At 35.5% G+C, this 26,044-nt stretch overlaps 3 protein-coding genes across 8 annotated transcripts; 1 reads left to right on the top strand and 2 right to left on the bottom strand.

Annotated features, from left to right (window-relative positions):
• Window positions 1-1,431: 1,431 nt before the first annotated feature.
• LOC111284577 (growth-regulating factor 1-like) lies at window positions 1,432-3,547 on the bottom strand. 3 transcript variants are annotated; one of them, XM_022873292.2, is made up of 4 exons: window positions 2,924-3,547; window positions 2,340-2,802; window positions 1,722-2,206; window positions 1,432-1,624 (listed from the first exon to the last, which is right to left on the bottom strand). In XM_022873292.2, exons 1-4 carry the CDS (start codon window positions 3,111-3,113, stop codon window positions 1,617-1,619), a joined length of 1,146 nt encoding a protein of 381 aa, XP_022729027.2. In that variant the 5' UTR covers window positions 3,114-3,547; the 3' UTR covers window positions 1,432-1,616. The 3 variants fall into 3 exon arrangements, with proteins under 3 accessions (XP_022729027.2, XP_022729028.2, XP_022729029.2); XM_022873293.2 differs by having other exon boundaries at window positions 1,722-2,203; XM_022873294.2 differs by having other exon boundaries at window positions 1,722-2,197; window positions 2,924-3,248.
• A 2,116-nt stretch (window positions 3,548-5,663) lies between these two features.
• On the bottom strand, window positions 5,664-16,172 carry LOC111284575 (uncharacterized). 4 transcript variants are annotated; one of them, XM_022873287.2, is made up of 19 exons: window positions 15,673-16,172; window positions 14,747-15,074; window positions 14,222-14,410; window positions 14,015-14,098; window positions 13,717-13,776; window positions 13,224-13,268; window positions 12,411-12,610; window positions 11,296-11,754; window positions 10,740-10,866; window positions 10,438-10,635; window positions 10,248-10,337; window positions 9,735-9,797; window positions 9,284-9,358; window positions 9,146-9,196; window positions 8,588-8,665; window positions 7,872-8,006; window positions 7,095-7,202; window positions 6,242-6,307; window positions 5,664-6,046 (listed from the first exon to the last, which is right to left on the bottom strand). In XM_022873287.2, the coding sequence occupies exons 2-19, from the start codon at window positions 15,053-15,055 to the stop codon at window positions 5,978-5,980; spliced, it is 2,406 nt and encodes an 801-aa protein (XP_022729022.2). In that variant the 5' UTR covers window positions 15,056-15,074; window positions 15,673-16,172; the 3' UTR covers window positions 5,664-5,977. The 4 variants fall into 4 exon arrangements, with proteins under 4 accessions (XP_022729022.2, XP_022729021.2, XP_022729024.2 ...); XM_022873286.2 differs by having other exon boundaries at window positions 14,747-15,071; XM_022873289.2 differs by lacking the exon at window positions 15,673-16,172 and having other exon boundaries at window positions 14,222-14,417; window positions 14,747-14,887.
• Window positions 16,173-19,269: 3,097 nt separating this feature from the next.
• On the top strand, window positions 19,270-22,761 carry LOC111285821 (12-oxophytodienoate reductase 3-like). Its single transcript, XM_022875438.2, has 5 exons — window positions 19,270-19,518; window positions 19,772-19,912; window positions 20,634-20,764; window positions 20,946-21,128; window positions 21,879-22,761. Exons 1-5 carry the CDS (start codon window positions 19,466-19,468, stop codon window positions 22,535-22,537), a joined length of 1,167 nt encoding a protein of 388 aa, XP_022731173.2. The 5' UTR covers window positions 19,270-19,465; the 3' UTR covers window positions 22,538-22,761.
• The last annotated feature ends 3,283 nt before the right edge of the window (window positions 22,762-26,044 follow it).

Genomic DNA, 26,044 nt, shown 5'->3' with positions numbered 1-26,044 from the left:
TTCCTGAACCAATATTGTCCTTTCCTTTCATTCATTGACCAGCCAGTTTCATGATAACCCATTGTGATTACCAAATTCCTTTATGACAATATATACACCTTAAGATTTTGGATGTTGCTATAGGCATACCAAACAAATTAAATGTACTACAGTAATTTTTTCCCCTGACAAACAGAAGTTATAACTTATACTAAATACCCATGACTTCAACTGCTAACTACATCTTCAATTCCCTTTATCTCCTCTAATGAAACATACTTTATTAACCTGTCTAATTGCCCTGAGTCTGCTTTTTTGTTAACAACGGTTAACTTTGTTTTCTTTTTTTTTTTTCCTTTATTTGCTTTTGGTTAAAAACAAATCACAGGAAGATACTGTGGGAAACTTTCGTTGATTATGGGTATACACAGGTGTAGTAACGAGGAGTGAGTAGTACAGGCAGGGCAGTACATAAAAGAAAGAGATGGAGATAAAAAAGCTTAGTGGAAAACTAAAGTTGCATGTTTAGTTATGCCAAAGTAGAAGATGAACATGGTAAAAAGTGGCTGACTGGCATGCATGCATCCCTTAAAACCAAATATCTATGGAATGGAAGATGCTGCTTCTTCCTATTTAATTAATAGTTGAATATTTTCCCAAAAGCCTAAACTTTGCGAGAGATTTTCTTCTCCAGATGCTTTAAACCACAGCTCTCAACTTAGATGATAATAGTTTAACCAAAAGGAAGAGAATTGAATCCTGAATTCCCAACTCTTTCCTTTTTTCTTACTACCATAAGAGATGGATATCTTCTTCTCTTCTTTTTTTTTTTTTTGTCTTTTTTGGACAAATGTTGCCCTTCTATACCGTGAATGAATAAATTTCATCCATGATCCCAAACTTTTTTTTTTTTTTGGTTCTACTTTTCTTTTAAGTTCTAAACCTTTTTAAATGATTGGAAAAAATATGACAAAAGAATCGAATAAACTACTTTAAGATTTTAAGAATCAAAATGAAATAATTCAAAAATTAAGAATAAAATAAAATGTTAGGATAATGAATGAAATTTAGCCATGATAAATAGCAACATTTGTATGTTCAATGGACTTGAGATTGTCATTTGAAGAGAAATATTTTCTCCCAAAACAGGAGCAGAAGCGTAGAAAGCAAGTTTCATCATTGGACCATTTGGCTAGGCGTGAGTGATGTCCACAAGGAGAGAGGCTTTACCAGACTAGAAGACTGAAATTAGCAAATCCTGGTTACATAGGGTCCCCCAACTATAATTATCAGGTTGAGTAGTAAGTGCTTAAAATTAAAAGCAACATAAAAATTAAAAACCCCAGAACAACACACCGCCCTGTTAGCTACCAGCAAATCACGTTTGGAGGAGTCATTCAGTCTAAATATTTATGAACTATAAATTTGCAGAAGGAAAAGAACAGAAACCAGTAAGATAGAAGTCATTGGATCCTTCATTAAAAACACACAAGCCAACTTCACCAAATTGGCAAAAAAAAAAAAAAGAGCCAAAAGAAAATAAATAAGGAAAGACTAAACAGTCAGAATTCACAGCAAGAAGTGATCCCCACTAAGTACATTCTTGGCCTGTAATGCAGAAACCTATCACTGGATGCTCAACCATCTGCCAAAACAAAATTCAAGTTTTCAGACCAAAAAGGAAGCGAGTTAAATGTCTTAAATTAGACAAACGAGGGGTAAGCGATTGAAAAAAAAAATACCATTATGAGCTCTTGAATTGAAAATGGGAAAGTCATGTGAAGTGGAAGGGATGGATATTGAGAGCTTGGTTGTTGAAACTGATGAGCTGTTTGATGACTTATCATCCAAATCAAGCCAGGAATCTCTATGTTTTGGTGGCCATTCATCAAAGAATCGATGGACTGTCTTTTGGGGTTCTCCTTTATCAAATTTAATAGGCATTTCACATTTGATATCACTTCCCAATACGTAGCAATGCTCATCATCCTGCTTGTTTTGTTTTGAGTTGTGATCAGTGAGGCTTTGAAGCTGCAAGTAAGAGTATTCACTCTGTAAGCCAGAGCAGCTCCTCTGCTTTGAAGAAGAGGAGCTCATTGTTAGTGGCGTAAGTTGCCATGAATTATCCACGGATGAATCTGAGAAGCTCCTCATTGTCCCAGAAGGCTCAGAGAAAAAAGCGTGCTCATCCACCTCTTCTTTTAGCCCATAAACATAACTGTTTCTTCTTCATAAAAGCCACGAGAAACAAAACTCATTAGCAAATAGTAGCACTAAAAATATGAAGAAATATGCAAAAAAGAAAAGAAAAGAGGTACGGTAAAAGAAATTTCAAGGGACAAGGATCTTTGTAACCGAACCTGTAATCTGTATTTGTCTGGGAGTAAGAGCCAGACTCCAAGAGAGAGTGGGTGGTGTTTTCTTGAGGTGACAGGCCAATCCCTGGAGTTCTTGATGCATGGGGATACATAGAGGGGTGATTGACCTGGGAATGATAAGCAGGGTAACGAAGTTGATGGTGGTGCTGTTGGGACTCGGAGGAGGACAAGGACATGGAAGAAAGAGAAGAAAAAGAAGGGGGGTGAGTCTTGGTGATTGATGAGATATTTGAGGTTGCTGTTGAAGGGTTTGCTATTGCTGTAGTAGTAACTTCCACAGGCTTTCTTGAACGGTTTTTGCCTCTATGCATGTGTCTTTCACAGTACTTTGAATCTGGGTAGGCTTCTTTCGAGCATCTCCATTTCTTTCCATCTGTTCTCCTACACCTCCCGGGCTCTGGGTCCACTTTTCTCCCCAATCCCATTTGGAAACAATTCCATCCAACTGTCAAATACAACAGGAACCTTATAGTTAAAGATGGAAAAAAAACCGGCTACAGAAAAACCAAAACAGAAGGAAATAGAAGTCATTAGAAAAGTTAAAATGGGTTTAGTTTGGGTTTTACTATGTGGAGGCTGGCGAGAGAAAAGCCTCGAAGAAAGTGAGGAGTCCAAGCAGCTTCTCTTGATGGTGAAGAGGAGATCAGGTGGTATGGGGATGCCTGAGACCATGTACTTGAAGATTAGAGCTTGGTGTTCAAGCTCTTGCCACTGTGATGCAGTAAAAGGAAACCTGTTTCTTCCACTCATCATCATTCAAGAGAGAAGAAGAAAGGAGAAGAAAATTGTTGAAAGCAAGCTAATAAGAAAGGTGGGGAAAAGAAAAAGGCAGTAAATTAGACCACACAGTTCGGTGAAAGAGAAACAAACATGAAGAAAGAGAGAGAAAGAGGGTTGGTTTCTCTGCAAGTGTGTTTGTTGGTTGGTGATTACTTATTACTTGAGAGGCCTGCTGCTGCTGTAGAGTAGGTATATTTATTTCAGGGACCATTTCCCTGCAGAATCTTCTGTACATGGATAAAACTAATGGTTCTGATATAATGCTGCCACCTCTCTTTTCTCTCTCTTTTCTTCCCTGACTCCTGAGTCCTGAGGGAGAGAGCAGCTGCTCATATTATGACTGCACCTCTCTGTTGCTTTCTGGTCCTGCAGCTAAGCTACCTCAGTGGCAGCTCTTGTCTCTGACAACTCTACGGAAACCCATAAACTAAAGGTGAGTGGATTAAAAAGACTGTAAAAACAAAAGAGAGAATTATTATTATTATTAACTACAAGAGTTGGTGTCTGAAGCCAAATGCCTGCCCCCTTAAGAAGTTTGTACGGTTTTGGGCTGTTACTGCTACTAACTCTTTTACTTTTTTCTGTTCCTTTACCTCAGACCCCAGCATCCCCCACTTACTATACGATCTTTTTCAATTTTCGGAAATTGGGAAAATGAAAGATTAGTTCCAGGGTTCTTTTGGTGCTTAACCAGGCTAACTCTTCCCACTTTTTTCTCATCTACCTTTTGTTTTTTCAATGTTATATATATATTATGTGTCTGTTCTTTTCCCTATTTCTCAAATGTGAGGAACATGTGCTGGCTTGTCTATCTCTTGTAAAGTAGCTAGTCTGCAATCTACATAAACCAGCTCAGTTAGGTAATGTTTTAACCATTGCCATCTATTTATAGCTATTTTATTAGTGGAGTGTGGAGAATGAAACCATTCTTTGCATCGCTTAACACAAGGATTAATATTCTTTAAGCAAAAACTGGTGGTATATCAGCCCTGTAGCAGCTCTTCATTATCACTCAGGTCCAAAAAGAGTCAAGTGGACAGAACTGCTTGAACAGTTTTCCCAATGATCCTTGTTTCTCCCTGTAGTTTGGGACTATTGTAAAGTTTTATTATAAGGTCAGTGGAGAGATATTGAGCATTCATCAAGGTGGAAAGGGCATTTGCAGAAGTAAGATAGGAAAGAGAGTATAGGACTATTTATTTTGTTTGGTTGCATTTAATTCCCAGGCATAATTCTTGTATCATAAATTTAGCAGGTGTTATACGAAGTAGTGGACTCTTTGGCACTGTTCACAGTCTCTGTCCTTATTCCCTGGCAGGTTCAAACACATGCAAAGAACCCTTTTCTACCAAAAAAAAAAAACCCCACTTGACCAGAACGGCCCTACGCATTGCATTTCTTGAATAAATTCTCTTTTCGAACTTCCTAAGCATAGTTTGGTAGAGCCCACTTTCATTGCTTCACTTTGCTCCCAAAAGTAGTGACTAATGAATAATGAGAAATGTTTTTTTTTTTTTTTTTAATCTTTGGATCCTATGATTCAGTGAGCTAATGAAAGATATTCACCTTCATTGATGTTCCTGGAAGAAACACTGGCCACCAGTGCTCTACCTTCAGGGTTCCAGCTTCCCAACTCAAATGTGGGTCATGGCCAACTAAACATACTACTCCAGAAACAGCTTACAAATATTTATGGTCATTCCTGTCTTAAAAAATCCAGCAAGATTATGGCCCTAGCATTTGCCACTTTGCCAAGATTTGAGCTTCAAAAAGACTGTTCCCTGGCTATTACTCAACAATCAAGATCACTGCTCCTAATTAATTTCAAAGTTCAAGCTCCATTAATCCAACCCATGTTTAATTTCTTATGTACTCCCCTACTCTATCATGTCGAGGAAACGAGAGCCATATGCCCTGCCTTAAGGCCACATAAGGTGGCACAAAGTGTGTCTCAATAGGTCAAGAAACCTAGCATAGGGTGGTAGGGACACCACCCTGTGACTGACTGCCATTTTAAGGCAATCAAGAAGAGCTCATTTCCATCATAATAGCAGTCAATGACTGAATCAGGAACTTGATAGAATCTTGGATCGGCGGTAGATGCACCATTAAACTAAGTCTGCTAATTGCAAAGAAACTATTGGTTTAGCTGAAATAATTGTTTGGTTAAGAGGGAACAAGAACCTTTAAAGTTGCTTACCCTAGATCCGAGATGCAAGATGCGCCGTTTAACTTGAAAACTTCATCTACCACCTCTGAAAAGCACTTATGATTCGAACTGAACCAAAAAATATTTATTTTACACTTTTCGAGGAGCACAAACAGAAGAAAACAAAATCCATTCACCGTGCGCCCTTTGTTTTCATTTTTCCCGCACTCCCAAAAGCTAGATTCGTTAAGGGAAAGCAATGGTAAAATTTCATTCTCAGTCCTGTTGCGCAGTAGCCTTAGCATTTCTCTCTTTTTTCCCCTTTGCTTCATGGAACATGACCAAGAATTGTTTGCCTTGAATTTACCAACACAATATAATGATGAAAAAGATATATCATTCAATTCTAATAACAATATTTCCCAGTCCCGAATTCAAACACCCTGCTACAACCTGATCAAAATCCCATTCATTTAATTATAATTATTGTTATTTATCAATTTTCAGGGTGCCAAGTAAAAAATAGCAAGAGAAATGGGAGAATTGGGACGAGGCAAAAATAAATACATATATTTTTACAAACCTATAACATTTTTTGCTGATATTGACTATAATTTGACATTGTACATTGCAGAACTTACGTTCAAGTTACAACACTACAAAAACCAGGCCATCTTTGGATGATTGTGGTCTATTCCTTCTGTATAAATGAGAGAACAAGATCCGTATGTACAGAGAAGAGTTGTGTGTCCACAAACAGCTGGGAGGAGGTGAAAACCGTCAGTATATTTTCAGCAATTAAAAAATAAATATGAAAATAATCATCCTCAAAAAATGAAAGAAAATGAAAAGCATAAAATAAAGGAAAACAAGGTTCAATGTACTATAATTATTCTGAAATCAGGACTGGTGAAAAACATCTTAGATATTTAGCGAAGGGAATTGAAGGATTCACCTTCATAAATGGTCGATCACGACTAAGGAATGAATCAATGAAGCTCTCCTTTAAAAGCAATGATACCTGAACATAGAAGAAATTCAGGATTTTATCATTTGTTTTTGAACAATACAAGGTAGCAGAATATGACATATAAATACTGCATTATACAACTCCATCTTCCCACCTGCCTGTCCAAGAGTAAATTCTTACACAAATACATACATAACCACCACAAAGTCCACATAAAATGTTTGGCTTGTGGTAGGTTGGCCAGCATAAAACTATAATTACAACTTTTGACCATAAATCCTCAGAAAATTTCCTCAACCAAAGGGTAGAGAAAACCTTAAATTTTGCTTTAATGACTTGATTGGAAAGGACCAAATTTTGTGCTAAAGATTCCCCGGTAGACATTTTATGTTGAATAAAATGTTGAAATATCATTATCAATATACATCCTATTTCCTTTTGGCATTTTACATAAAAAGTTCATTGTAATTCATATTCTTTTAAACTCATGTTTAATGCATATACAATCCTCCAGGTTCTAGGTACACTTTGATTCAACTGAAAATATTAGTAATAATAACTGACCAAGTTCTTAGTATTGGAAATATCCATCCAACAAAGCCAAGCATGGTTTTGACATCCTTATGACCCTATGGATCACATATCCCGACAAACTTGTAATATGTATCTGGTAACAGCAAAATCTATGACAGAAAATTCTAAACAATTCACAATTGTAAATAATGCATTGATAGTGTAAGACAATCAGTACAACAGCATAGTAGGTTTGTCTGGCTACCAAAGAAACACCCAAACAAAGCTGCTTTGCTGAAATAATCTAATTAAATGAAACACAAACCTTATCATTGTTGGACTGTACATTTGTTATTGTGTGTGAACGCATGTTAGAGCAAAGAGAATCCAAGTATGACCTTAACACTGATAGAAAACCTTTGGCAGCTTCAATCTATACAATAAACCACATAAAAACAACAATTAGCAAACCACTGAAATGACAGCATAACAACTTAAACAAGCAATTACACAAAAACCAAAACGTATCAAATAAAAGATGATTCAATGATCATATGGATAGTCAAATTATAAACTTCAGAATATGGTGGTATTCTAGTCCACACCAAAATAGTAGAAATTATAGTTTCTAGTTAGACCTCACAATACAATCAATGCATAATTCAGACACTGACGAGTTGAAAAAGCAAAACAATAACAACTCTTGTATATGAATTTACTATCATAATGAAAGGCTCAGTTTCCATGATGCCATTCATGGAAGGCAAACAATTCCATTGCGCAAGAAACAAAGTGCAACAGCGTACCCTCTATATGAGGTAAATCCACAATGACAATGCTCTGCACATCGAAAACAGTGTCACACTACAATCTCACCAGTCAAGCTCAGTAGTATGCTGTCAGGAAAGGGTTCATATCATCTAGAATTCTACAATTATACAATGCCAATCATGAATTTTGTGGGGTTCCACCTGAATTCTATATGAAGCCCCCATGAACCATACCCATGAATGTAGGTAAAGTAAACCAGACGGTAAAAGGTCCTTCGGGTTTAAGATTGGCATAGAAAAAGCAAAACTGATAAAGATGGCAAAAAGCATACCTGCACATCTGTGCACTCATGTACTGGTCTTTTCCTCCCCAAATAACTTTCCCCGACAAGCTTTGCATGATAAGGACTTAAACATGAAAACAGCTCCCTATGCCGTGGCAGTTGTGGTATCGTTGATGCCTTTATCTATCACATCATGCAATGATTAAGTTAGACTTCAAATGCACGATGGAAACTAGGCAATGAAATGTAGTGTACAAACTTGTAAGCACTAAGAATATGCAAAATAAAGCAAGCAATTTTGTGAATTTGCTCTTCTGTTTGCTAAGCAAGAAAACAAGCTTTTACACATCCAGATTAAATTAAAAAACATGTAATTAACTTCTTACTGTTGACCTGACAAAAATCAAACAGCTCTATGAAAATTGTCATATGTTTAGATATATGTTAGTAAAAAAGAAAAGGACATCAAACCACTGAAACAATAATTTCTCAAGCATACCACCCCAATAGAAAAATAAATAAATAAATAGAAGGAAATGGAGAGAAATAATAGAATATTAATCAAACTAAAAATTTTACTTTTATTAGCAAAAGGAGCTAATATTGCAATCAAACAAACATATTAGAAATAACATTATTATGCCAAATTGTAACTCCATGACTTAGAAAACAAAAATAATGTAATAGTCATTATCAAAAAGAAAAAAATTGTCTGCCATGCATCTAATAAGTTATAATGCAATGTAAACAGAAGAGATGCAAACCTGGTTCTTATTAGCATCAACAAGAATAACATTGGCTAATTTTGACTGCACTTCACTGGTTTTGTTCTTTACACCAACCTACAGAAGAGAAAAAATTTTATTAGCCAGTACAACATTAGGGAATAAACTAAGGATAAACTGGGAAAGTTGCATTAAAATCTATATTCCACCATATGTTGAATTCTCAAATGTGCCATAGTTCATTGAAAACATATTTATCGGAAGATAACTTATTCAGAAAGATCATATTACTTAACTATAAAGAAAACTTAGCCAAGAGTCTTTATTAGTAAATTACAATAATAACCAAGACTTTTCCCAGTATGTGGATTCAGCTACATGGGTTATGTAGATCATTGTGCTCTACTTAACATGATATCCTCATAAGCCCAATAACAGCATGATCCTTTTTGACAGTTTCCCACAAGTTCTTTTTGGTCTACCCCCTCCTTTTCCTTTTGACAAGAGTATTATCATCCACTAACCCAATCATACCAACATCGAGCACTTTTGAAAAGAAGGGGAGAAATTGAGCAGGACTAGAGTTTGTAAACTTACTATGTAAGGAACCGGTGCATCTAAAAAGTCCAGCATATCATCTGGCAAAACCTGGAAATTTTCGAATACAAGTACTGAAAATATGAACAATTTAAATATCAATTTAGAAAATCAGTAGAGATCATTAAGAGATGATACCGGCATCAAGAGGCTTTGCCATTGGTATGGACGGATCAGAGGGACAATTGACAAAACTGTAGCAGATAAGATGCCCTGCAAATAATTTCAAATCTAATATAAACGCAAAGGTTCTATATTTCTAACCATCAACCACTGAAGAAAAAAAAAAGAAAAAGACATAATCCACATCATTCAAAATACGTGATAAACATCAAGCAGAAAAACTCAAAAGAATTGAGATGAGGTCTCCTAATTATAAAAATATGGATTCAAATCCATGCAAACTCCAAGCTACTTATAAATCATTCCAGGCAAATGGATGCAACCAGCCTAGAGGCCATGGAAGGAGATGCAGTTAGGACCGTGTAATTGCAACACATTCATCAGGTTTTAACATAAAGATTGGTAGTTGAAACATAATCAACCAGGGAAAAAACCACCATCAATTAAGATGATACTTAATACCTACCAAATTCGAACAAACAACCACAATCTGCTTCTCCAGCAATGCGCCAGCAAAGATTGTTAACACCTGCAGGATAAGAAAAATCAATACTGCTAACCTCTCAACGATCCATGCAAGACCAAGCAAATTTAAATCACTAATGCTCATTATAACTTGAGGGAACAATCAACTTAGACACACAACACAAAAAATAGATAAATGGTGTTCGGTCATCATGTCACGATAACAAATAGAACAAGATTTACAACATCAGGACAAAACTAACAAATTTTTATGATTAAATTCATGGTTACATTTCATAGATTAATGAATTACTAATGCAGCATCAAAACTGTATATATTCGCCCACTTGAAAAGTGTAAAAACAAATTTATGTCCTTAAATTTCACAACACTAAAGTCCATGAGGAAAATAATTTACATGACATCCAAAAAGCCAAGTATGACATCAACAACAATCAACTTAGAGGAAAACCTAAAACTATCCTTCTGTGAATAAAAAGGAACACATTCTTACGTGTTCAAGCCGCAGAGATCCACACATGCATGCAACAGCCCACGTTGATAGAGTGGTTGATTCCTCTTCGGCCAAAAGGGCAGTGTGTGCCTGACAGAAGCAGACAATGGTGAGATGTAATTGAACCGCCAAGTCTGAAATGAGCAATGCAAAAATTATTCCATCCTATGAAACTAACAATCATGGTTACCTCAGCAAATTCAAGTTTTGTACTGCAAGATCTCAAATCAATGGTTGAGCCAGCAATATGCAAAACTTTTTCATCAGGTCTATGATATTCCAGCGGATGAAGGTGCTCCAAAGGATGAAACGTAAGTTTTGAACCCCTTGTGGGGCAAGGTAACCGATAATATTCACATAGTATCTGCAATGATCCATGATTGTTTGCCTGGAAATTGGGGGAAATCACTTTTTCTAAGATGTCACAGAAAAAAGAAAAGTGTGGCATGCCACAAGGGTAAATTTAGAGCTTAAATCAAGATAGATTCAAACCTTAGCCCATTCAAGAATATCAAGGTGATCACTGGAATCTTCCTGGCCAGAAATAGATGCCTCTTCTGTTTCTGTATCATCAACATCACTCCTCAAATTCCTTTCTTCGCAAGGAGAACCTTGAAAACTGCATAGACACATATAAATCCCATATTTATATCAGACATTGATGACCAAGTCACTTCAACCTGAAAAAGTGTGTGCGTACATAAAAATGTAAATACATGTGCGTTTGTGAAGTTAGACATAGAGAGACGAAGAAGGAAAACTTCCATTTAAATGATCACCGAAAAACAAATGTATACCACATTAAGGTTTGGGATTATATGCAGACTACATGGTAACACTCATCCACATAGTTGCAGATGTAGAAAACAACAGATAGCATGAAAGTGCTACTTTCTCAATTATTAAAAAAATTACTAAAAGATAGGACTCCTAAATGTAAAAGAGCCAAAAGCATACTTCAGCAAAACAATATAAAACTGATTCACCATATAAGCTCCACAGAAATGAGTAACAAACTAAACAAACAGGAGCATTGCAAACATTCTACCTGCAAGAAGATTCAGAGCTTTCATACTGATAATAGCGCAAAAGTGGCAAAACAGCATTTGGCAAATGTCTTTCTGCCGCTTGCTTATTTGTCGTGAAATCATCTAAATCAGTAACACAATCTTCAGTATTTGCAACACTAGATTCTTTTTTTCTTGTAAACATCTCAGTTTCCAGATCAATTGGAACAACAGTATCATGATTAACGGCTTTGTTCGAGTCAAAGTCCCTCTCAAGTATTTGATGCTCCAAGTTATTCCCATCATCAGTAACTCTAGGGTTAGAATCTCCTGAACTTATCTCAGAGGTTTTGGTCATTGTGTTCTGCATGTCCTCTAGAGCTCCTTGATCTGTTGACATATCATCTAGATTTGCTTCATTGCTATAACTCTCTGACAACTCTAAATCCATATCACCAATACTTATTGTTAACCGCTCCAACCTTTCTTCATCAAATAAGCTGCACGAAAATTTTAAGGGGGAAAAGAAGTTATGATAACAAGTGAGATGAACTAGAACCATATAGATAGCGTCAAATCCTCAAGATTTCAGTCCAAAAACTTTATGAAGTGGGATTATCTCCATCAATGCATAAATTTAAAACAATGTTTCAGAAATTTGAGCAAATAAAAGATCCAATAACATAAGAAATAAAGCTATAGTTTTCCCTTATGGTTTGCTAGGTAGGGTGGATCGAAAAATTGGAGGAAGAGAAAAGTGAGAAGGAAAAAATACTTTTCTTTCTAGTGGTGTGCTTGGTAAGAAAGATGAAAAAATGGAGAGAAAAAATAATAACGGTCAATTTTATAATTATGCAACACTTATTCACACCTTTCTCATTTTCTCTCCTCCTATCTTTCCAATTTGGAATGATTTGCTTTCGTGAATAAGGGTGGAAAATGGATATCTTTCCTATTTTTTTCCTTTCACTTTTCTCCCACACCAAGCACACTCAAAATTTACATTTTCTTTCCACGTTTCCACCTGTACCTTTCCATCCTTCCACTTTTCCACTCTACCAAGCACACCCTCAGTGACAATAATAATAAGTTAAGAAAGAGGTTCGTAAGTGATCCTCATTATCTTTTGTTGTATCTGATATGTAATAAAGCATACCTATTCAGCAAACCAAAGTGCAACTCAAAGAATGGAAGCCTCGAAAGAATGCAATAACATCTGCGAGTGGTCATCACATAACGGCTTAGAGACGGGGCGGCAGGTTGTCTATCTGAAATCAAGGAAAGCAATCCAGAGGGCTTTTGTACTATTTCTTCAACTAACACACAGCACCCATACAAAGTGGAATTATCAGCAACCTGGAAGGGGAAAGAACAGAAATAAAAAAAATTTTAAAAAAGGAAAGCTACCATAATTTACAATGTCATGAGAAAGGAAATTAGAATTGAAGCAGCAAACCAACAGCAAATGAACTTCTTCTAATCAATCAAAGATAAGAGGAAAACAACAAAATGCAATCATCATCAAGTATACACATGATAGAGCTATAGGCAGTGATCTAGTAAACTTAAAGATCTGGCATATAGATGACTAAAAGGTTCAAATACGAGTTGATAACAACCACAACAAAAATTAAAGGGAAAACCGTTAGCAGAGAATAGCAACGAGAACAAGGATTTTGGGATCCAAAAAAGACCAGACCAAGTCAGTTCATAAAAATTCCAGAATAGACTAGCCTCTATTACTAGCTCTGGCTGGAATATGAGCAAGCGAGAAGGCTTCACATGAGTTTCACTTCTCAGTATCTATATCTACAGTTATAGAACTCTAAAATGGTGATCACCATCCAGCATGTCAAACTTTGATCACATAAGAAGCAGGCAACACAACTGAATACAGAAAACACAATGGAAAAACAAGACTTCAACAGTAGACAACCAATAGCTTAATATTTCAAACTTCAAAGGTTACCTGTAACCGGAATACAAATGACAGGTCACTTTGCTTTAGGTGTTCCTGCAAGACAAGCATCGTGACAGAAAAGATTACAATTTGACATGACATAAACTTTCATTTTGCAATAACACGTGCATGCATGCGCTTATACAAGTCTCTAGCATTAAAAATTCAAATGGAACTAAATACAGAGGCTAGAATTAGCTAATATAGCGTACGGCTACAAGTGATAACAATCTGACCTAACCTCAAAACAAATTTCAGTGTCATATATGACCCACGTTGGCATCAGTATAGAAAAAAGAATTAGTTTACATTGTCAATCAAGTGATAGAAACTCAAATTATGCAGTCTGAAGAAGCATTTAGTTAAGTAAATCTAGAAGAGATTTAAACAACGTTTTTTATGGTGAAACTCTAAAACCAGAATAATTGAGAAGCTCACAATCAAACAACCCTAAATAATCTATCAAGTGGAAGAGCATTAACACCAATTTTAGCATAAATACCTGTGAAAGAAGAATTTCATTCAGCTCACTCATTGAAGGAGTTCTCTCAACGGCATGAACCTAAAATAACACAACTTGAATTTAGAAATACCAGCTTAAAGGCACATCTATGTTGCAAATACATATTTACACTGGAACAAAATTTAAATTGACAAAATCTCTCAACTAAGCATTCATATTACAGCATGAGTTAAACTCCTTTGAATGTGAATATTTCATACTCAACTAAGCACTACAAAAAATAAATAAATAAATAAATAAGAAGAAGTAGAAGAAGAAGAAGGAACCATTAGCCAACCTCTACACCTCCAGGGAAGCAAAATGAAAGAAGATCCTTGTATTTAAGTGGCAGCTGCTTTTCTGGAGGATAAACAAATAAGACCTGAAAGTAAAGGACAGAATCAATATCCAAAGAAATAACCCACCCCACCCCCTCCCTCTCTCCACATAAATAGAGACCCCCTTCAAGATATACGAAATCACTTGTTTTATGAAGAAAACCCACCTGGGGTTCAAGGTTAGGTTCAACACGAGAATTGTTCTGACAACTTAGAGCACTTCGAAACTTCCCAGAACCTTCAAACTTTCTGGTAGCATATTGCCTTTGAAGTGCCTGAATATCACAATTAGGAGGAAGTCCAACAACAACCATGCTCTCGAACAATCTTGATGGTTCTTTCAAAGATCTATGATCCTGCACACTTAACAACAAAATGTTATAAAAACACTTTCAAATTTTGTGTCTATCAGTTAAATATAATTACAAATATATCAAAAGTAAAATATAAGAGGTTTATCAGACATCATATAAGGAAAGCAATATACAAATTGAGTGACAACTAGACAAGCAACTACTTCATTTTAAGAGCGCTAAATGCTGGAATAAAAGACTTAAACATACATAAAATGAAAGCTACACTAAAAAAAAAAAAAATAGCAACATCACTCAGTAGATACTTGCAGAGAGAACTCCATACACAAGTGTGAATAGCATTAACAACTACATGTCCACTTGAATTAAGTATCGTACCAAGTATTGCAACTGAAAGCTTGCCCATTGACGCTTTTGGCTAGTCAGAACTTCGGGATTGTAAGTTCCACTTCTCACTTCAGGGGGATGCGAGAAGCCTTTTAACACTCTTGAAACATGACGCTGTAGCTTCTGAAATTGGCTACCGCCATTTTCATCTTTAGATGAATATACAGCAGATGGTCGAGGAGAACGAACAGCAGTTGCAGCTGCTGCGGCAGCTACAACTGCTCTTGCAACATCCTCTGTCGTCTGCATGAACAAGGATGCACTCCATCCAGGGCTACCAGAATCTTCACTCTTAGACATCCTTAAAGCTTCTCAACTGCTAACATATACAAAATAATCAAAGAATAAACATAAACAGTTGCTAAAACATTGAACTTTTCATTAAATTAGACTAAAATTACTAGCTTTATCACTTTCCTCCTTTCAAGTGAAAAAAAAAAAAAAACGAAAACCCTTTTTTCAACAATCCAAAATCGACTTATCTAATCAACAAAAACATGTTCAAGATTGCTGAATTCACCCTTTGGACTCAGACAAGTTATACTAGTTAAACGTCTATCCGAGTTGAAAAAATATTCAGTTACTTCCCTTCTATTAAAAAATATTTCAGTTACAACTTACAACTTAGAAAAAGAAAATAAGTTAGAATAGATGAAATAAATAAAAAGCCATCAATTTTCTTGTAATAAAGTATGATCCTCCAAAGTACAGTAATTCGCCCATAATTATCAAGAAATTCTTGCAATTCAAGCATAAAAAACCCAATCAACAATCCAAAGACAAACTTTGAATCCACCAAAGTAAGAGCTTAAAAGCAAAGGAAAAAAAAAAAACACAAAAAAAAGTTTTTCAAATAAACATGGGTACTGAAAATTAACCTGTAGAAAAAAAAATTAACACGGGAAAAAAAAACTTACCTCAAAAAAAAAAAAACCGATTTAGAGCCGCACCAAAACGATTTTTCGCCGATTAACTTAACGAAACGATAACTTCAGAAAAAGGGAAAACCAAAAACTAGCACAGACAGAAAGAAAACAGAAAGGGTTTTAAGCGGCCGCCATATGAAGAAAAAAAAGCTCTCTGCATAAGGTAAAAAAGCTCCGGTTTTTTGGTTTTTTCTCTTGCTTGGGAGAAAGTAAAGACTAAATGAAAGAAATCAAAAAGGGTTTTTTTTCCTCTTCCTCGTATGCGTCGTCGAAGATGATGATAATGTTTTTGTAAAAATACCAGAATAAATAAAAAGCTGCAACCCAAAAATAAAAAACAACAACAACGTAAGGAGACGGTCTGTTTCAGTTTCTTTCTCTTTCTCTTCTTCTTGGTTTTGTCGTGCTATTATGTCCCGTCTGCGCACGAATTAGGATTGGAGTTTAGGAGAGAAAAGATCGAGATTATGATTTTTTTTTTTTAATTTACCAATCCTCTCCTAAATCTTTTTTTTTTTTATATATTCACAAATTGCATTAGTTTATTATTTTATCTAAATACACACGGCGCGCAATGCGCCACTATTGAGCAGGGAAGGGTCAAAGTAGGGGAGAGATTTTATTTGGTAGGATTATTCAGATCATATATTATAATTTTTATATGGCTTTAATGTTGACACGTGGCTATTTGACAACATGTACGGACAGGATCCTTGAGATGGGGTTCACTTTTTTTTTTTTTTGGTATAACGTGCCACTCCTTTATGTTCAACAAATTATGACCATTTTTCTTCGATCAAGATTTTTTTCTTTTAATTTCCCTAATTTCTAACTTTTTTTTCTTAACAATTTGGTACGGCTATAGTTTTAGTGAAATTTTCTGAGTTTCAATATGAATAAATCAAGTATTTGACATTCTTGATTAAATTGAGAATAGAAAAGTAATATAAAATTCATGTCCATTGATAATTTTAGACATATATTTGTTTCTTTATATTAGAAGATGGAAGATTCAACTCAATTTTTTAATAAGAAAAAAATTGCCGTCTCATAAACAATATTTTAATTTGATTACTAAAGATTTTTAAAATTTTTTACTTCGTTTTATTTTAATATATTTTTAATTAAAATATAAAAATACCTCTTAACATTAGATAAATATATTACGTTTTCAAAAACTTTATTTTGTCCCAAAAATATATTGTTAATTAAATTAATTTTAAAAAATATTTTTTATTGATTATTAAATTATTTTGTATTGATTAATAAATTTTTATCAAATAAATATTGAAAATTTATAAATCATTTTTAAATTTTATTTTCTATAAAACAAACAAATCCTACATAAAATTGGCTTTTAATATATTTATATTTATACGTAAAAGAAATAAGCAGTAAATTAATTTTGTGTGGAAAAAGCTTCATTGCTCGAGAAGTTAGGGCCAGGGAACCAGACATGCTCATTGAGCAAATGATGTATGATAGGTTAAAAAGTGAGGAAAATTAGGCTTTGGAGGGTGGCGTGAGGAAGTAGGCAAATGAATTAACAGGCATGATTAGGGTTGCCAAGCGTTTTCCCTTCTCTTTTATATTGCTGTTTTGAAGGGTAGGGACCAAGGACAAGTTGCTTTATGATGCAGAAGCCCCACATTTGTGAATGATTGCATCAGACATGAAGGAGTTGTTGATGTGGGCTACCACATGTTACTGTTTTGACCCTTTACTCTTTTGAAAAGATGCATGTATTTAATAATAATAATAATAAAGCTTTCCATGTTCTCCACTGCATGGGATTGCTCACCTTGGATAGCAATGCATGTGCCTATCCTCACTTTCTTGCTCTAAATTCTCAACTATTGAACTGGGGTTAGCTTGTACTCAAAACAAACTTTAATTCTTTTATGGTAGATATGTTTTTATGATGACCCAAAAACATATATATATATAATGATTTTGATTTTGATTTAAATTGAATTTGATTTAATTTTTTTATGATGTATAAAATTATAAATCATTAAAATTTAATTAAAATTTAAATTAAATTTTTATATGATTTAATTCTATTTGAATTAAATTTTATTTTTATATATTATTTTAATATAATGTTTAAATATTTAAATATAATATTTTTATTTTATTTTTAAAAATTTAAAAATATATAAAATTAATAAAAATATATAATTAAGTTTATTTTTTATTTTTTAATATAAAATTTAATTTAAACTTAACATATATATTTAATATTTAAATTTAATTCGGATAAAAATAAATATTATAATTTCAAATTAATTTTCAGTATTTTTAATTTTTTCTCACCCATATATCAGTAGATAAAAAAATTAATGTTTTTTTATTGGATCACAAAATTTGTCTCATAAATTCTTAACCATTTATGTTTGTAACAATTTATTCCACAAGGCATCGTGTCACACCTAACATTTTTGCAAATAAAACACAAGCATATCGTGTCCAAAAAAAAGAAGGATACCATTTTTTTTCCTTTTACTTCAACAACCAAAAAAACGTGAAATTTGGACCAATGTATAATTTAATTATGATCACATTAGTCAACCTTTCAATTGTTACATCAATAAGCGACGGAGGAAGAATATAAGAATCTCGAAGCTCTCTAGGTTGAGATGTTGAATTGACCGAGTTAAGCTTTGGGAACCAACGAAAAAACAAAGATAAACATGAATTTGACACAGTTTTGGATGTGGACGGCGTTTATGCACTTTCAGTTTCTCACTTGTTGACTTTGACAGGCTCCATTATCTCTTGATGTATCAATATAATAATAATATAATTTAAAATTTTAATAAAAATTATAAATAAATTTAGTAAAATTAAATATATATTTTATATTTATAATATATGATTTTTTTATATAAAATATAATATATTGACAAATTTACTTATCTCTTCATGTTCGCCAAACCCATTTGCAAATGTTGCGCAATGAAAAAACGATGTGGTGGAATTTTTTTTACAGCCTTGAAAAGTCCTCCTGCTTTCTACGAAACCCTTTTTTTTTTTTTTTTAGGGTCTTGAATTTGCTTAAGCAAATCTCATTACCTTCCCAACACCGCTCATGAAAATGTGCCAACCAGCCGACAAACATGAAAAAAATTGTCAAATGTCATCAACAATCCAAGTGGAGTGATAATGAATGCGTCAGTCTGTGGACAGGAAATCAACGCGCATTTTGCAATCATTACAAGCCCTAATTAAGGCTAAAAGAAAAGGGTATATAATGAATTTCGTAAACCAGGAAACTAAGGCCCAGTTTAGGAAGCATTTGCGTTGGCATAGTTTAGATAGAAACTCTAGCTTTTTGGTCTAGGCTCAAACTTCAGACTCGTACTTTTTTAACTAAGAATTGAGCCCATATTCAAAGTCCATACCATTTTCCATGAAAAATTTTGCAAGAGACCGGAAAAAGGAAAAAAAAAATAGTGGCAGTCAGTGTTTCACATGGCACGTGAAACCCATGCCAAAAGAAGCAGCCACGCCAACCGACTTCGTCCATCACCGCCCTATCAAAGAAATTTCAACTCTAAATACGCCTCACCCTCGGTCCCTTAGCCCCATCCAATGTACAAGCACATGCTCATATTCATCCCTTCAAAATATCTTTATCTGGCATATGTCAAGTTCGGCAGTTTAGTTTTGACCAATAGAATAAAAATACTAGTAGTAAGTGTGGGCTTTCCTTAATTTCTCAGTTGGAATATACCATCAATAAGTTCATCATCATCGGATCAAGTTTGCAGAAAAAGTGACAATGGCTACGTTGTTTTCTCCTTACAAGATGGGCAAGTTCAACCTTTCTCACAGGTTTGTCTACCCTGCAACTTTGACTACTCTGTCTGTGATTCAGTTTGTCGTTTTTGCATCAAATTCCGTGATCCAAAGGGGGCACTTAGAACCTTGTCGTTAGGGAACTTTCCGTTTCAGACATGTTCCTCCACGATCTCCTCGGATTCTGTAAATCCAGGAGAAATGCTGAAGGCTAATTTTGTGACTTTCATCTAAGTATATTTTTCTAATGACGAATTTGTGTCCTTGAATGGGTTGTGTCTGATGGCAGGGTGGTGCAGGGGCCTATGACGCGATGCAGGGCGTTGAATGGAATTCCAAGGCCGGCGCTTGCTGAATATTACACGCAGAGGTCGACTCCTGGCGGTTTTCTCATCACTGAAGGGACATTGATCTCTAACACTGGAGCAGGGTAATTTCGTAACTCAATTGATAATGAAAGCTCTTACAGCTCACTATCATTATTCCAGCAATAGTGGCTGCTAGGCCCATTACCAATTGGATTGGATTGCTCATTGCTGACTTTAGACCTGAACCAGACATTGATCCTGAGCAAATTTAATCATGCATGTTTTTGAGTTTTTCTATACCATTATTTTTCTTTTTCCTGCTCATGGACGTTGTGTTTATTGTTACCATTCTATTAGTAGTAAATAGTAATATTTGTTTCTATTGCAGTAATAAATAGTAGTAAAGTTGTGTTCATGGATTCAATTTTCTAAGCAGATGAATAAGAGTCAATTGTATTTTAGTCTTGTACTGTTTGCAGACGCAATACTTCACTTAAATTATGGACAAATATAATCACTTTGTATCTGAAATAATGGCACCCTTTTTGGTCTCTCGACTCCTTGTTGCAAATAGTTCTCCTAAAACAAACTTAGTACCAAGTTTTAATAAAATAATTTACCAATATAATTTGTCATTAGAATTAACTCAGCTATCAGTTTTTCACAGTCCCTGTCTCTAATTTCATATTGAATTATTCAGACAAATCTTACTACTGTCCTAAAGTTCCTTTGAAATCCTTTGTCACATTTATTTGATGGTTTTCAGTTTTCACTCTCAGATCTATATGTTTAAGAGCATTTCTTTTAACTATAGCATTGTCTGATATTGCAATGTTGAAGCAGGTTTCCACATGTTCCTGGAATCTACAATGAAGAACAGGTGGAGGCATGGAAGAGGATTGTGGCTGCTGTTCATGACAAAGGAGGCATCATTTTCTGTCAACTATGGCACGTTGGCCGAGCATCTCATTCAGGTAACTTCCTCAATCCCTTGGTACCTTTTTGCAGTTCAATCAGAATAGTCCTCAATATCATTCATTCATATGCTACATGGTGGGATTACATTAACTGTTATTCACCATGCATTGTTTTTTTCTTTTTGGGGTGTTGAGCACTTATTCACAAGTTTTATTTGGTTATTGACTGATGAAATAGTGTATCAACCTGGTGGAGCGGCACCAATATCATCAACAAACAAGCCCATCTCGAATAGGTGGAGAATTCTTATGCCAGATGGGAGCTATGGTATATACCCAAAACCTCGATCTCTGGAAATCTCGGAAATACAAGAGGTTGTAGAGCATTACCGCAAGGCGGCCTTGAATGCCATGCAAGCAGGTTAGATTAAATAGTAATCTTCACTTTCTATTGATACAATGTGCTGAAGTAGTATTCATTTTAATTTATGGGTTTGATGGAGGCCTCTAGGAAAAGTCATTTTTTTATTCTTAAATAGCAAGCTGATTTAAAAAAAGACAGTTACTTTTATTTTTATCAAAAAGATGGTGTATGCTTTATTAAAATTTTACTAGGGGTACATGCAGCCATGATTTCTTTCCAAAATAGGGGATCTTTCTTACGCCTTTTAGTAACATGGGAATACATTGAATGGCTATCATTATGTCTCCATTATAGTGGCTACATATATGCAGCATGGCCATGATGCCACATTTAGTTATCACGCTAGCTAAAACATTAATGTGACATATGAACTTGACTTCTGTCTATGGTCATGCGTACCAGTACAAAGATCAAGCTGTTCAGTCTTGCCATATATTTGTCAGCATTGATCAATATCTTGAAAAGCTGTGGCAAACAACTTGGAATTTTTAACATTGTTTCCCTCCCATTGGACTTGATAGAACTTTTCAGACAGAGAAGAATTTACTTCTGAATGAAGTTCTGAGCCATATTTAGGAATTAGGATAGTGTTAGAATTGATCTGTTAATTAGCATATAAACTACCATCACATTTTATTATGAACTATTTCTTACCTTATCCAGTTTCAACAAAATATGTATAATTTTCCTTATCACTACATTCATATGACATCTATTTAAACTGTATAAAATCATTAAAACTTACAGGTTTTGATGGAATTGAGATTCATGGAGCACATGGCTATCTCATTGACCAATTCTTAAAGGATGGGATCAATGATCGCACAGATGAGTACGGTGGATCATTGGAAAACCGCTGCAAGTTCTTAATGCAAATTGTTCAAGCAGTAGCTTCAGCCATTGGTGCCGATAGAGTTGCCATCAGAATTTCTCCTGCAATCGATCACCTTGACGCAACAGACTCTAATCCGCTCAGCTTAGGCTTGGCAGTGATTGGGAGACTTAACAAGCTCCAGCTACAGCTGGGGTCAAACCTCGCTTATCTTCATGTAACTCAGCCTCGTTATCATGCTTATGGGCAAACAGAATCAGGCAGAAACGGTAGTGAAGATGAGGAAGCTTATTTAATGAGAACTCTGAAGAGGACTTATCAGGGAACTTTCATGTGTAGTGGTGGATTCAATAGGGAGCTGGGAATGCAAGCTGTGGCTGAGGGTGATGCGGATCTGGTATCCTATGGCCGTCTTTTCATCTCAAATCCTGACCTAGTCTTGAGGTTGAAAGTTAATGTTCCATTAAATAGGCACATTAGGAAGACGTTTTATACTCAGGATCCTGTGGTTGGATACACAGACTATCCATTCCTGAGTGAAGAGAAAGGTACCCAAGTACAGTCACGCCTTTGATGTGTAATAGCAATTTATTATTTAATATCTAATGATTGGCATAAAAGTGAAAACGTTGCTCCACCTGGAGCTCGTTTTAGATTCTCATCGATCAAGGCAAGAGAAGATAGGAAAATTTACTACTACTACTACTATGTAAACGGCTGGGCCTGATTGTCCATTTTGAGCAATAAAACTGCGTGCGCAGGCCAAGTGCCACGGTCCCCATGTTCCTCATTTTGAAATCACGCGTCCTAGTGACACCAAGATTATTCCTAGTCGATTAGCTTTCACCGAGTCCATTTTTCTTTGGACAGATCAATTTTTATCCTTCAAGTCGCATACACAAGAGTCTTTTCTGGCTTTGATCCTGTAAGGTTGCTCATTTTGCACTCTATAGAAAGGAATCCAACTCCCATCGCTCATCAGCTCACGATTCTCAAAGTGGTCCCGAGCACCTAACCCTGCCCGCAGGGTTTAAGGTCTCGAGCACCGATCCTCGAGTACCCGTAGGGGCACGCAGCCCCGATTTTCATGACACTATTTCTTTTTGATATGGTGGGAATCCAACACCATGTCTGTTCGTATTATATGCAAGCTCTCCTATCTAGTTTACACAAGCGCACCACTTATGTTGGTCAGCAGCCAATACGGAGCCTTTAAGCTCATCTCGTCTCATGAGACTCAATTTTTAGGGTTTCAATCCTTAGCTTCCATATGGACTGCCCGCACCAATGATTGACACCCAATATCATGTTAGTCCTACAAGGAGACTTGGGTGTGCTGCCTCAGCTGCAGCACACCTCTACCGATTGACCACATGGGCTAGCAACGTGACTGCCTGTTAGCCCGCACATCCCTCAAGCTCGATGGCATCCTTCATACGCAAACATCATCTCATGATCTTTCCGGTTTGAAGAGGAAAAACCGAAGGGCATAACGATCTCTACCGTGTAACCCTATAGCTCAACGCAAGGCGCGATACAAGGCCTGCCGGCCCTAACCGTTTTCGGGTTTATCATGACCTGCGGAAACATCATGCCACGCTCGTGACCCTACGATGCCCGCCCATCTAGACACCACTAGTGCCTAGGAGTAGCTCACTTCAGACTAGCTAAGCCCCTACCTGCTCGCTAGCTAAGGGATGGTGGAGAACTGACACCAGTCATCCCTTATAAAGAGCAAGAGATTTTCTCAATCTCCTAGTGACTGTAAGATTGTCTGAAATGGGAACACTTTTCTCTCCAGTCACATCAGGATCTTTCTCCGGCTAACTCAAGGCCCCATAACCTTCCTCTTGGTCACCACTATTCCTTGATTCTGCTTGTTGCTCCACCAACCCACTTAAAGGTGCCCGCATATGGTTTCGACCGACAACACCTCACTGACTAGCTGGTCCCAGAGCATCGGCGCATTGCCTCACACTTATCTGCATATCTTAGGGTTTATGGCTCGGACTATCCACGCACAATATCCTAATATATTCTCATGCTCAGAACGCCCTCACGCTGCTTCACTAATGGCACCCACCGGACTACTTGGCATGAGGGTGCTTGACTATTATCTCGAATTTTCTCGCGTATCTTGCGATCCAGGGCTCCCACTGCCCGTATAATATGTTAGTAACATGTTCCAAAGCTCCAAATGCATACCCACATCTCTTAAAATCACTTTTCTGCTAGTTTGATTTCGACAATTGCTCGATTCAAGGTCAGTCATAGCAGAACCAAGGCCTACCCCAAGCGTATGCTTTAATGGTCTGCTGTTTAGGACACCAGGCAAAGGGTATACATTACTCAGAAGGGGAAATCCCTCCTGTAATAAGACTACGAGAAATTAGAATGTTAATACGAAAGTATGGGATAGAATATTTTTTATTTTTAATTTTTAATATTATATATTCTCGTTTTTATATTTAACAAATATTTTAATTTTATTTTTATCTTTGTAGTTATTTAATATGATCGACGATTTCTGTACTCATAATTTTTTTTAAAAGTAAAAAATTTAATTTAATTTTTTAGTTTTTTATCTTAAATATTTATATAATTTTTTTATAAATATATATTTATTAAATAAAAATATATTAATTTTAATTAATTTAAAATAAAATTTATATTATTAAATATATATCAATATATATAAAAGATATAAATATAAGACAGATATTATATTACTTATTTTTATACTTATATTTCATAAATATGTAAATTTATACTCATCTCCATTTTATCTTCAAAATTTAATATTTATCTTCATTCTATTAAAATAAAAAATCAGACACTGAGATTTTTCTTTTTATTATTTTTTTGGTGGCCTTAAAAATATCTCATAAGTAATAGGACGTCAAGAGACGCGGCTAGTTCTAGATAGACTGCATAAAAGTGAATCGGTGGCTGTTTGAGGTTGGAAAGGAATGCAGCCATCAAATTGTAAATCAGCTATGCAGGGGATAGATTAATAGTTAGTCCTCAGTGTATATAGGATAGATTTTGTAATTCCTCGGAAATTTTCTTGATCTATTTTGCACATAAATGAAGTTTCAACTCGTGTGGATGCTTAAGTTTCTTACTTGGTCGAAAAGTTTGTCTTTCTGCTGTAATTACCTTAGACATTGGCTGAGAGATTGCCAAGTTCATTATTTACAGTGAATTTGATTTCATTTACCTTGTCATGGTTTCTTCCTTGCTTTATCCATCTTGTCGTTAGTCGAACCTAAGATGTTTGTACTATGTGAATCAAGAAAAAGTCTCCACGGCAAGATTTCAAAATGAAATCCAAAGGAAAATCTTCAGTGATGAACGATGATGACTGGAAAGTAACAGAAGCATCCTATTTTCCAGCTGGAAAATGGATGGCTATTGGCCTGGCTTTTATCCTTCAGTCATTTTCAAACCTTGTCTCTGCTGCTACTTTTACGGGATGGGTCAACTAGGGATTTTTATTTTCACATTCATGCATTAGGAACCGCTAGCTATATTTGCAGATAGATTAGATATTTGCAGATAGATTAGATATTTACCTCAGCTGGAATATTCTTATTTTGTTCCTTCATTCTTGTTGGCTTGAGCTTGGGACAATAACCATCAACTCATTTTAAAATTTACATCAGAAATTGAAAACCCAGGAGGAGAATTACTTGGACTTAATTTCAAGTAGATCAGATGTAATAGATAGAACTTTTTGCAAGCAATTCTTCTTCAGGCACTTTGTATATGTGTTTAATCCAATGCTGAAATTTTGGTGAGGTTCCTTAACTATGGGAAAGTGGCATGTAATGCCCAAAAATAGCAGAATAAAAGAAATAGGAGGTTTCTGCATATTTATTCATTGCATATTGTACTTCCAACTTGCAAGTAACTGCAGCTGGATGGTGAATAAATTGTGCCAGCAGTTTCTAATCAATAAATCTTCAAGTGAGGGGCCTGAGAAAGGCCATCAATAAATGGGATGCCTGAGAGCAGAGGAAATAAGAAAACCCTGCTTCAACTCAAGCTGCTAGGTTGAAAACGGTGTACTGCCACTCTC

This window comes from Durio zibethinus, chromosome 6 (assembly GCF_047325235.1).
Source record: "Durio zibethinus cultivar Kanyao isolate XHJ-2024 chromosome 6, ASM4732523v1, whole genome shotgun sequence".
In the NCBI taxonomy this organism is placed as follows: domain Eukaryota; kingdom Viridiplantae; phylum Streptophyta; class Magnoliopsida; order Malvales; family Malvaceae; genus Durio; species Durio zibethinus.
The sequence above is the reverse complement of the archived record's forward strand: the minus strand, read 5'-3'. Positions and strand labels throughout refer to the sequence as shown.

Bases quoted from the DNA above. Each gene is read 5' to 3' on its own strand.
- LOC111284577 (XM_022873292.2), bottom strand. From the start codon at position 3,113: ATGATGATGAGTGGAAGAAACAGGTTTCCTTTTACTGCATCACAGTGG. The intron at 2,803-2,923 runs GTAAAACCCAAA...TGTATTTGACAG, and splicing joins CTCTCGCCAGCCTCCACATA to TTGGATGGAATTGTTTCCAA. The intron at 2,207-2,339 runs GTTCGGTTACAA...GCTTTTATGAAG, and splicing joins CAGACAAATACAGATTACAG to AAGAAACAGTTATGTTTATG.
- LOC111285821 (XM_022875438.2), top strand. From the start codon at position 19,466: ATGGCTACGTTGTTTTCTCCTTACAAGATGGGCAAGTTCAACCTTTCT. The intron at 19,913-20,633 runs GTAATTTCGTAA...ATGTTGAAGCAG, and splicing joins ATCTCTAACACTGGAGCAGG to GTTTCCACATGTTCCTGGAA. The intron at 21,129-21,878 runs GTTAGATTAAAT...TAAAACTTACAG, and splicing joins CTTGAATGCCATGCAAGCAG to GTTTTGATGGAATTGAGATT.
- LOC111284575 (XM_022873287.2), bottom strand. From the start codon at position 15,055: ATGTCTAAGAGTGAAGATTCTGGTAGCCCTGGATGGAGTGCATCCTTG. The intron at 12,611-13,223 runs GTAACCTTTGAA...TTCCCCTTCCAG, and splicing joins CATTTGTATTCCGGTTACAG to GTTGCTGATAATTCCACTTT. The intron at 6,047-6,241 runs GTGAATCCTTCA...ACCTCCTCCCAG, and splicing joins GTGATCGACCATTTATGAAG to CTGTTTGTGGACACACAACT.